Source organism: Mirounga leonina, unplaced genomic scaffold (genome assembly GCF_011800145.1).
Source record: "Mirounga leonina isolate KUSES-001 unplaced genomic scaffold, KU_Mleo_1.0 Mir_168, whole genome shotgun sequence".
NCBI classification, from domain to species: Eukaryota; Metazoa; Chordata; class Mammalia; order Carnivora; family Phocidae; genus Mirounga; species Mirounga leonina.
The window spans coordinates 26402235-26414321 of NW_023270426.1; the positions used below are offsets into that span (position 1 = coordinate 26402235).

The following is a 12087-nucleotide window of genomic DNA, read 5'->3' on the forward strand; positions in this document are numbered from 1 at the left end:
TTAAGGAGTGCACTTGTTGTGATGAGCACCGGCTAATGTGTGGAAGTGTTGAATTACTACATTGTACACCTGAAACTAATATCACACTATATGTTAACTACACCGGAATTAAAATTAAAAACTTAAAAAAATTTTTTGAGAAAAGTTCTGTTTGGATTAGATCAAAGAATGAGTTCAATAGTTCTCATATTTTACAAGTTTATTTCTTGCCCAAGATGATGACAAATTATTTAAAAATACTTCCCTTCCTACTTTCTACCATTCTCTTCTCCACTGTGACCCATGAGTTTGTAAAATGTCTTGCCCTGATGTCCCAAGGTGCTCAAAAGGTGAACCCAATCTTAACAGTTACCATCCACATCTTCTCACTGGGTAATCAAAACATGGAGACAAATCTTGGTGGGTTCCCAGCCTCACTGCCAGGTTGGAAATTGGTTCTGGGCTGTGGAAAAGGTTGCTACTATTTGATCGTTAATTTTCTGAGTCACATTAGTGGCGTTTGTAGCAGGTGGAAAACTCTTACTACTTGCTGACAGATCCCACACAGGATGGCTCTACTGCCTTATGCTTACTCATCATGTAACTTCTTTGTTCTAGGCTGCTTTAATTTTCCTTTAGGTCACTTTTCCTTTTACCATTTTTTCCTTCTTTTCTAATCACCTGAGCAGGATTCGACTTCTCTCTTTAATTCAGGGTCATATTTAAGGCAGTTAGGTCTTCACAGGCTCTGGAGTGAGTCTCCCACCTATTAGCTCTGCAGCTTTGATCAAGACATTTAGCTTTGCCAAATCTCAGTTGTCTCATCTATAATATGGAGCTAATGCTAGTATCAGCCTAGCGGATTTACGAGGATTAACTGAAATAATCTATGTAAAGCACTTATCTAACATTTATTGTGCCACTTAATTTATGCTTTTTGAAGGAGGCCAGGAAGCAGTTAGTCCAACAGTTCCTGACAATAACAGAACAAGCGATTTAAAGGATGCCTACTATTCCTTTGGCAAAGTACATATCACTATGCTGCAGTGTCTTCAACTGTAAATAGAAGATAACTTTGCTGAGTGACCATGAGAATTAAATGAGATAATATAAACAAAGCACTTAGAACTGGACCTGGCATATGGTAATCTCTCAGTGAATGCCTGCTGATTTTTTTTTTTTTTAAATCATTTTTATCTGTGGCCAAACCATGGGACTGATTGATCCTGAGTCTGCCAGACCTTGTCTGAGGTTGGTGTGCATGGCCAGCAACTTGACTGCCCCTGTCTTCCTCTTTCAGCTGCACAGTTGGACAGCATTGGCTTCAGCATAATCAGGAAATGCATCCACGCTGTGGAAACCAGAGGTAAAGTCGTTCAACAGATGGCATTGTTCTCAGTGAAGGTCACACATCTGGTGAGGTGTCAGACCTGCTACCTGTTTCCCGATTTTAAGTGACTCATTAACTCCCCAAGTGCCATTATTAGTGTGTTTCTACAAGTTGTGTTGCTCTGAAGCAGGGGCTCTCAGTCAATTTGGTGTCATCAACCTCTTTGGCTGATTAGTAGAATGTTTTAAAGACATACGTGTCAAATACATAGGATAATAAGGAGTCTAGTTACTGGAATTCAGTTAAAATATTGAAAGACCTAGTTGTGATGTAATAGTACATGTGTTTCTTTGTTACCACTTTAAATAATAAGTAATAGACACAGGTCTGATAACTGGCATAATTTGGAAATGCAGTTGACCCTTGAATAATGCAGGAGTTCGGGGTGCCAACCCCCTACCCTCCTGTGCAGTTGAAAATCTGCATATAACTTTTGACTCCCCTGCAAACAACTACTAACAGCTTTCTGTTGACCAGAAGCCTTACCAATAACATAGGCAATTAATTAATACATATTTTGTATGTTACATGTATTATATACTATAATACTACAATAAAGTAAGCTAGAGAAAAGAAAATATTAAAAGATCATAAAGCACATTGATTGTACTGTACTGTGTTTATTGAAACAAAAAAATCCATGTGTAAGTAGACCTGTGTATTTCAAACCCGTGTTGATCAAGGGTCAGCTGTCCTGATATTTCAAGATGTCTATAAAAGTCGCAGTGTGTTATGAAAATAACTGATTTCTGAGCAAGTCACAGGTATTGCTAACGCTGTGATTTATTGCTTATATCATAATGGAAGGAAATGTTTAATTTCAGTGACAGGGTCATGAAAGTAAAGGCGTGATTGTTTTCCTGCCTAAGTTCATTGACACTCTGAATTCTCTAGTGCACTCCTGGGGTCTGTGGATGCCAGGTTAAGAACCATGCTATGAAAAGCCAGTCCCTGGTGACTATCCAGGTGGGCAGAAGGGGTCAGGCTCCTGGTTTCCTGTAGCAGTGCTGTAGCCAGGCCCTGCCTGTTGTACATTGACACTTCCTGGGTCTGTAGGAGCAGGACTTTAGGAATCAGGGAAGCTGATTCATCCCAGTGGTCTCCTTCCCATCCTTAGATGTTGACCCAAAGGAGATTTCTCAGTTCTGGCAGTTGGGAGCTTTGAGTACTCTGATCTATGATACTCCTGAGAAAAGCTGTTAACTAACTTTGCTGTGGATTTGGTTTGAACCATTGTTAAAGATGTGAGTCTTACTATTCCACAGCCTCTCAACCCATTAATCTTTTTCACTTGATTGAAAGAAGTTTTATCTTTTAAAGTAGGATCCATAACTAGTAAGAGTTCTATTATAATTATTACATTATATTACAAATATAAAATATAAATATATAAAGGATTGAGTAAAAGGGGATGAAAAAAATCTTAACTGTATGAGCCACTCTTCCTACCCAGTCAGAAAGTGTTCTTTCCAAAGTAGTTATTTGAATGTGCTCTAAGACTTTTTAAATGTTTGCTTATTTCTGCTATACCTTCCTTCAATAAAGAGTTAAGGCGGCTTGCAAAGAGAAGTGAAATAGAGCCAGAGAATATAAAGTAGAAATAGGTGAGATTTCTGGGAATTGATCTGGAGGAAATAAGGACACAGGCAGGTTGAGCCACAAAGCTGCTTACACAATGGTGTTAAAGTGAAAAACAGAAACTGGTCAAATGTTTCAAAAATTGGTTGAATCACTAGTGGTACATCCATGCAGTAAAAAGCTGTGAATCGCTAAAACTGCAGGGAAATACATTTATTGACATGCCAAGTTTTCATTATTACATATTAAGTGAAAAACGAAAGTTACGGAACAGCTTGCACAGTATGAATGCATTCTGGGGGTGGTGGGGGGAAAGGGAGATCCATATATGCACAGGTATCATCGGGTCATCAGTGGGGCTCCCCGCTCTTCTTACTGTCTTCCTTTGATTTATCTACTTGCCTTAATTGCAGTTTCTGAATTTTCAAACTGTCTGTTACTAAGGCAGTTTTTCAACAGGTGTTTTAATTTTCTGTTCATTCTAAGAGAAAAGAATGAGGAATAAGAGGTACAGGGTTAACAAAAGTAGAGGCATAATAAAAATGCAGCCAAAAGTAAGTTCAAAACAAAAATCCCCTCCCCTCCACTGTGAAATTCATCCACTTGCCTGAGGTGGGCCACCTCTTTGTCTGAGCTCTCAGCAGCCAAACCAATAGGGAAGTGGAATCATTTAAAACCCTTCACAGAGCCTGTGATAAATGCAGACTAGTGGCTCAGGAGGACAGCTTTTTATGATATAAAGCCAGAAAATGTACATAATAAGTAGTAGAGGAAGAACAAGGTCACCAGTGGTTTGGTGTCCTAGCCTCTGCCTCTTTGTCCCCTCCTGCTCTAAAATGAAGATGAGAATGATATGTTTTAACTTGTAAGAAAGTTTTCATTTGACACAAAAAGGAAAAGAGGACAATGTGAGTTAAATGCCATTTTAGCATAAATACTTGAAGGAAGTGATTATTTTCCTACTGGAATGCATGTATGTATATAATTATTTGTGGTGACCAGAGGTGAACAGACATCCCATATTTTCTGGGGTTCGTTAATCATCGTCCAGCAGGAGACAGGGTTGTATCCAGTTCCAGGAAAGGTCAAGCACAGAAGAAGTAGAGACACTTCAGAAAGGACAAGCCCTTTAAGCCACCATGTTACTGAATAATGGTTCTGCCGTTAAGTAGCTTAGGGCCCATCCCTTAGTTTTAGATCACAGTCTCCTAGTCGCCAAGCCATGCAGGCTGATGTACATGCTTTTACAGGTCCTTTTTAGCTATAACATCCTATCATTCTAGACCACTTCTTTTTATTCCTTAATTCTACATAGGCCTGGTTGGAGACACTGTAGAATCAGCCTTTTCCCAAATTTCTTTCAGGAAATTTTGTTTTGGTCCCAAAGTGGTGGCCCTGAAGGAGTATAACTCAGTGTTTTATTCATTATGTCATGTATTATCTACTGATCTAAGTATGGGGCCTGTAACGGTAAAGAAGACAGAATCACTGTACCTAGAGTTTATATCATAGTATGTGGGGAGTATGACAAACAAGAAACCAAAAAAGAAAGATAATTTCACATATTGTTACTTGCTACAAAGAAAAGAGGGTAGGGGACCAGCCAGTAGTGTTGGTCATGGGATGCTTTAGGTTGAAGAGGTTGCATTTCGGTTGAGACCTGAATGATAAAAAGATCTGGGAGAAGCATGTTCCCGGTGGAGGAAACAGCTGTGCAGAGGCTGTGATTTGGGTGCACAAGCTTGATGTGTGGGAGAAACAGGAAGACCAGTGTAGCTGGAGCAGAGTGAACGTGGTTGATGATGCAGAAGTGGCCTGTGCTTAATCCTGCAGGGCCTCGTGGGCCACAGTTTTGATTATGGTCTAAATGCAATGGGAAGCCATTGGAAAGTTTTGAGTAAAGAGAGGATTTGAACTGATACATACTTAAAGAAGTTCGTTTTGGTTACTGGTTGAAAAATGGACATCAGGGGAATAAGATGGGAAGCAGGAGACCAGTTAGTTGAAAGGTGTGGGGTATGATGGGCCTAGGGCTAAACAGAAAAATCATTTCTTCAATCACTTGGTCTAAATGGTCCCTTTTTGTAGATGGTATAGCGGTGATCCAATCCTTGCACTTAAATGAACAAAGCAATAAGGTGGCTTAGTTTTTGGTTCTTTGGGTGTTTAGGTAATCCCCTTCTAGTTCACCTGCACATTTACTTGGGTTGAATGAAGATAATTTTCCTTTTTCTTCATAAAGAATGTTTACATGACCAATAAATGGATTTCCTAATTTCTCAGTCTTGGTGAACATTGTCCAAAATTAAAAATGCTCTCACACCTCTGTATTTTTATTCTGTATTTGAAAATAGGTTATAAAGCATTTATTCTTTTCTACAGTATGAATTTTCTCTCATGTCAGTTTTGGCTTTTTAAATTGAAAAATTGGTTAAATGTAACATATTTAAAAGTATGTATTTGGCATCTTTCAAAACTCTTCAGATGCTGCATTTGGCAAGAGAAGAGGAAGGTTTCTTTCCCCTCTGTTGACTGAACTGAACTAACACAAGGGCTGAAGTGTGCAGCACATCCGTGAAATCCTAGACAGCTGCACCAAATCCCACTCCTTCGCTAAGAGCAGAGTTGAGTGACAGGGGACTTTAATTAGAGTGGGTTTTAGAAGGACCGAGAAAAATGAAAAAAAGTGCATCTGGCTGGGTTGGCTTAACTTGTGTTCTGACGTGCCTCTAATTAAATCATCACTGTTTCTCTTCTCAGGGATCAATGAGCAAGGGCTCTACCGAATTGTGGGGGTCAATTCCAGAGTGCAGAAGCTGCTCAGCGTCTTGATGGGTGAGTGCAACAGTGGCTGGGCCAGGCAGGCCCCAGTGGGATCAAGGGGGCACCTCTGAAAAGTTACTGGTTCCATGAATATGAACAGCCTCTTGGGAAGGAATTGGGTGTCCAAGAGGGAACACCCAGAAATCAGCTGCCCCACTCACCAGTTGTTACGGCTGTAGGCATTACTGGAAGAGATACTTAGTGGACTGGACAAAACAAACAAAAAAAATGGCAGGGCCAAAGCACCACACCCTCTGTTTGTAGACTCAGCCACTGCCAATCCAAGTGGCGCTCAGTCATTCATGTGACCACCACACCCTACTCTGTCATTTATAGCTTATGACTCCACTGTCCTCTTCGGAGACAGGCATTTAGTGGGGCACACCCGATTCCCAAGGAAGGGCATCCTTCTAGCCTGCAGAGCACCTCAGATCTCATGTTCCCTGTTACCAAAAAGGTGTCACGTGACTGCCAGATAACATGTATATAAGCAGATAATTCTTGTGATCCTCTTCTCATCTAGATTTCTACCTAGACTCTGGCATTTGAGGAGCAGAACCTCCCTTACAGCTAGCTGACATAAATATAAAACCACTGTCTTCAAATGTGTAGTGTTTGAATCAAAACCCCATGCGTCAATGAGCCAATTTGCTTAGGCTGCAGGTTTCCTATATTTTTAGATGTGAATGCAGCCAGCTTCAGTGAGTCACATGGATTTAAATGGCAAACAGATCAGATTTCACATATCAATGGCTGTTACTCATCCCCATGGAAGCCCAGCCGTCACTTGTAGAGATGGACTATCACTTAGGGTCCCTGCTCATTGTCTGGGCAGCAATACTTCTCTTGTTAATTTTTTTTTTTTTTTTGCCATCCAGTTTCTGAACATAGTTTTCGTATGTAAAGAAATCTCCTCTCTCATATTGTCCAGAATGACTCTTACCTGTCTCTTTTTCTAGAGAGCTCCTTGCTTCTTGTTGGCAAAACCCTATTCTGTTGCCAGTTACAGTAAGATATTTTGTTTGAGAGTATGATTATTTGTGAGGTACTCTTGCACTGAGAATCTGGTTCTTGGTTCAGATTTGCAGTGTGGTTAGTTTTTGTTTTGTTTCTGTTTTTATGTTCAGTTAGCCACTGTAGAGTACATCATTAGTTTTTGATGTAGTTTTGATGTAGTGGGAGAGAAATCAGAGAGGGAGACAAACCATGAGAGATTATGGACCCCAGGAAGCAAACTGAGGGTTTCAGAGGGGAGGGGGCTGGAGGAGGGGTAACAGGGTGATGGGTATTAGGAGGGCACGTGTTGTGATGAGCACTGGGTGTTATACGTAATTAATGAATCACTGATTTCTCTCCCTTCAGATTTCCCTCCCTTCCCCTATGGTCCTCTGTGCTATTGCTTATGTTCCACATATGAGTGAAACCATATGATAATTGTCTTTCTCTGCTTGATTTACATTTATATGCAGTTCTAAGAAATAAAACAGAGTTATATGTACCTTTACCCACTGTCCTCAATAGTAACATCTTGCTACACTGCAGTAAGATGTCACCACCAAGATATTAATACAGTCAAGATTCAGGACAGTGTCATCACCACAAGGATGCCTTGTGACGCCCTCTTATGGCTCCATCCATCTGCTTAACCTCTCACCTCCTTCCCTTACCCTGCCGACTCCTGATCTCTTGTGAATTTCTTTAATTTTGTCATTTCAAGATTATCTCAGTGGAATCATATAATATGTAATCTTTTTGGATTGGCTTTTTTTTTTCATTCAGCATAATTCCCTTGAGATATTTTCGAGTTGTTTTATCAATACTTTGTTCTTTTTTATTGCTGAGTAGTATTCCATTGTATTGATGTACACAGTTTGTTTAACCATTCACCTGTTGAGGGACATCTGGGTTTTTTACAATATGGGTAAATTAGGAATAAAGCTGCTGTAAATAGTTCTGTACAGATTTTAAATGTGAGCATAAATTTGTTTCTCTGGGATAACTGCCCATAAGTTTGATTACTGGGTTGTACAGTGACATGGTGACTTTTTGAGAAATTGTAATGTAAAGAAGAATTAAGATTCTAACAGGTATCAACCCTCAGTCTTTCTTTTTTTTTCTTTTTTTTTTTAAAAAGATTTTATTTATTTGACAGAGAGACACAGCAAGAGAGGGAACACAAGCAGAGGGAGTTCGAGAGGGAGAAGCAGGCTTCCCGCTGAGCAGGGAGCCTGATGCGGGGCTCGATCCCAGGACCTTGGGATCATGACCTGAGCCGAAGGCAGACGCTCAACGACTGAGCCACCCAGGCGCCCCCAACCCTCAGTCTTTCATTTCTGATCAGAGTTGCAAACGTGTGGAGTGTGTGCTTGCTATAGCAGATTGTCAGGTGCTAGAGCTGAAACTTCAAAAAGATTCAGTCCTTGTCTGCAGAGTCTGGTAGGGGGAAATACACATGCATGAGAATCGTGATGTAAAATATGATACTGTCACCTATACAAGCCGTATCTGGAAGATTGAGTATTGAAGGAAAGAATAGGAGAATAGTTCAGATTAAGGAAATGAGCAGTAAGTAGCATGAGGGGCAGAAGTTAGGGTCAGTGGTGGCTATAGTAGAGGGTACTAACTTATTATTAATATTATTTTAATATTTCAAAGTGCTTGAGGCTGGATCAGGAGAGTTAAAACTGAAATGCTAAGATGGTCCCTTTTGTCAAAGAACTTGAATATTGTGCTAAGAAGTTTGTGAGAGTTTTACTTCCTACAGGAAAAAAAAAGACTCTATTTAAGGTGTCTAAGTAGTGGGGCACCTGGGTGGCACAGTTGGTTAAGTTTCTGACTCTCGATTTCGGCTCAGACCATGATCTCAGGGCTGTGAGGTTGAGCCCTATGTCATGCCCAGCATGCAACCTACTTAAGATTCTCTCTGTCCCTCTCCCTCTGCCCCTCGCCACCCCCAAAAAAGTTTCTAAGTAGTGATGCTGTATGTGTGAGGGCTTTTTTGCACACACAGTGTCAAGAAGACCATTCAGAACAATTTTTTTTTTGTTAAGATTTTATTTATTTATTTGATAGAGAGAATGAGAGAGAGAGAGAGCATGAGACAGGGGAGGGTCAGAGGGAGAAGCAGACTCCCTGCCGAGCAGGGAGCCCGATGCGGGACTCGATCCAGGGACTCCAGGATCATGACCTGAGCCGAAGGCAGTCGCCCAACCAACTGAGCCACCCAGGCGCCCCATTCAGAACAATTTAAAGGAAAAATAAAAGGCATTAATTTGCTCACACAAGTGCTCAGTCCAAGATGGCAGAAGCATAGCAGGATCTGGTGGCTCCAGTGATCTCTTTACCTTTGCTGGAGCCTTTCCCACTCCTTTCTTCTGGCTTCTCATTATCTGTGATCTCTGCTTGTCTTGATATCAGCTGTTTTCTTTGTGGGAATGTCCCACGTTGTTCAGCCTCAGCAGTTTGTGAATCTTACATCACTGAGTGGAGAGTATCTTTCTTTTTTCTTTTTTTTTTTAAGATTTTATTTATTTGACAGAAAGAGAGCAGGAGAGCACAAGCAGTGGGAGCGGCAGAGGGGGAGGGAGAGCAGGCCCCCCCACCAAGCTGGGAGCCCGATGCGGGGCTCGATCCCAGGACCCTGGGATCATGACCTGAGCCGAAGGCAGACGCTTAACGACGGAGCCACCCAGGCGACCTGAGAGTATCTTTCTTGACAGTTCATGGAGGACTTTGATTGGTCAGCATGGGGCCATTCACATGAGTCATTTCTCAGTCTCAGGGCAGTCACATGACCTACAGCAGATGGATCTAGATGGCCTTGATTCTGTGCTTATCTCTGGTGATATTGGGAGGTGTGGCAAAGTGGAATGGGTGGGGGCTAGGCTGAGCAGGATTATTTTTAAAAGAATGTTGAGGAGTGCTTTCCTGAAATAATGGCTGCTGGGTAGATTTAAAAAAAAAAGTATGTCCAACACAGGTTTAACAAAATCAGACTGTAGTCTTAGGAGGGTAGCACTGGCAGCAATGGGGAGCCTGTATTTGATATGGAGAGACACACAGGAAGAAGACAGTTGCAATAATTAAGCAGCGCATAGCTGAACGAGGGCTGGACCAAGTAGATGCTCTGATATTAGGGAAAAAAGGCTCAAATGAACAACAGGACTTTGTAACCTACTGGATATGGGACAGAGATTTCAAAGATGACAGATTATTATGTAAGGTGATACTAGTGAAAAGAAATAGGACATTTTGGATGGGTTTGCCAGAAAAAAGAACCACTTTAGCTCAGTTGTGCTAAGCAAAGAGTGGTGTGAAAGGATCTTGTTTTTATCACTTCTCTTAGTGGCTCTCAAACAAAATATTTGTCCTGTTCTCTTCCTCAGTTTTCCTGGGGGCAGACAAAATAATCATGAATACCTGAGAAATGTCATGAAAAACTAATAACCAGCAGCTGAAAGTCACAAGGCCATCTGCCTCTACCAGGAGAACATTACAGATAGACTAGAATCCAAACTGAGGCTCAACCAGAGCTGAAAGATGACCACAGTGCAAGATCTCATCAGAAGTGGAGAATGGTATCGTGATTTTCATGACCAGTTAAGATAACCTGTTTGGATCTTGGAAGTGAGGAATCACCTCTTAGACCAGGAAGACTCCAAACCTGAAGGCAGGTCTCTTCCCTTGCATTAACATGCTGCCCTTTTCATCAATTCCTGGTATTAGTGCTAGGCTGGGTTAGCCAAGAGTGTAGAATAAATAAGGCTCCTACACTGCAAAACCTCTCCCTGAGATGGCTGGGCTGAGTGTGAACCCTTCATTTACTATTGCTTTATTCTGTATCGATTGGATGCCCTTTTAGGTGCTAGGCAATGGGTAGGATATGGACTATTTTTCAGAGGCTCTCAGAAGTGGAGTAGTGAATTTTTAATATTGAAAGTATGGATTAGAATTAAGTAAAACCAGAGACCTCCTTTGATCACTTTGAGTTTATTTTGTATACTCTTAGTACATTAGAGGACTTGAGATTAAAAGAGGAATCTTAAGAGCCAGTGCTTTGAAGGATGCCTGGGTGGTTCAGTTAAATGTCTGCCTTCGGCTCTGGTTATGATCCCAGGGTCCTGGGATCAAGCCCCATGTCCGTCTCCCTAACTCAGCGGGGAGCCTTCTCCCTCTCCCTCTGACTGCCGCTCTGCTTGGGTGCATGTGCTCTCTCTGTCAAATAAATAAATAAATAAAATCTTAAAAAAAAAATAGAACCAGTGCTTTAAGAACTTTTTCCTTCTATTGATTAGAATTCCTTAAGACAGCTTGCTAGAATATCTGTTAGTACGTGTGGTGTAGCCTGGTGCTAGTGTCCTACCAAAAGCTACCCTTAATCCTCTTCCTCCTAGCAGTGGGAGTCCTTAGTCTGTGAAGAGTGAAAAGGTCTCAGGAACACTTGCAGATTCCTAGAAATAGTGTCTTCCATGTGTATATTATTGTTTTTCCTGTCCCCTGAATGTTAAGATAAATTTTTCCAAATTTTAGTTCATTTTTTAATACAAATCATCTATATGCTGATTTGTTCACTACATCTGTTTTTCTTCCTGTACATCTTTATATTAATTTTTAAATAACATTTTTTCTGATCAAAGTTTGTGAGTGGTGATTATAGCAAATTTGGAGAAATACAAAAAGTGGAAAGAAGAAAATAAAAGTCTTGCAGACCAGAGATAACCTTTACTGACCATTTTATCATACCATTAAAATATATTCTATAATATAAAATGTTTATAAAGGTGGAATCACACCGTGCATATATATTGCTTTTTAATAGGTTTTTTTTCATGTAACACTACAGTTTATTTTCTGATGTCATTCAAGTTCTTCTAGAATGTGATTTTTTTTTTGGCCATGTATTGTGTAGATCCAACTTTTTAATCAATCCCTTATTCTTGGATACATAGACTGATTGCAATTTTTCATCATTCTAGAAAACACTCAGGCAAATGTCCCCATAGGGGATGCAAAGGTTAAAAGTATGAATTTTGGAGTTAGACAAGTTGCATTTCCACTGCTTATCCATTTGACTTTACACAAATTATTTAAACCTGTCTAGTTTTGTCTCAACATCTGTAATAACTCCTGCTTCTGTAATAATGTGAGGGTTAAAGGAAAGATGCATACAGGTTGCTGAGTCTGAAAGCCTCTGCATGTTAGTAAATAAATGTTGGCTGTTGTTATTTTTAAGTTATATATGCATATTGAATGATTTCCCTAGGGTTTAAGATGTTGAATTGCTGGGCCAAGGTATGTACATGTTTTCAAGGCCCTTA

The 12087-nt window shown here is 40.5% G+C and overlaps 1 protein-coding gene across 5 annotated transcripts in view; it reads left to right on the forward strand.

The window, feature by feature from the left end:
- The window catches only part of ARHGAP26 (Rho GTPase activating protein 26), a 431503-nt gene that overhangs the window by 247644 nt on the left and 171772 nt on the right, over positions 1-12087 (forward strand). For all 5 annotated transcript variants that reach the window (XM_035014358.1, XM_035014359.1, XM_035014361.1 and 2 more), the window contains exons 13-14: positions 1280-1345; positions 5708-5782. In XM_035014358.1, coding sequence (XP_034870249.1) covers positions 1280-1345; positions 5708-5782 — 141 coding nt within the window. The remainder of the gene's footprint in view (positions 1-1279; positions 1346-5707; positions 5783-12087) is intronic.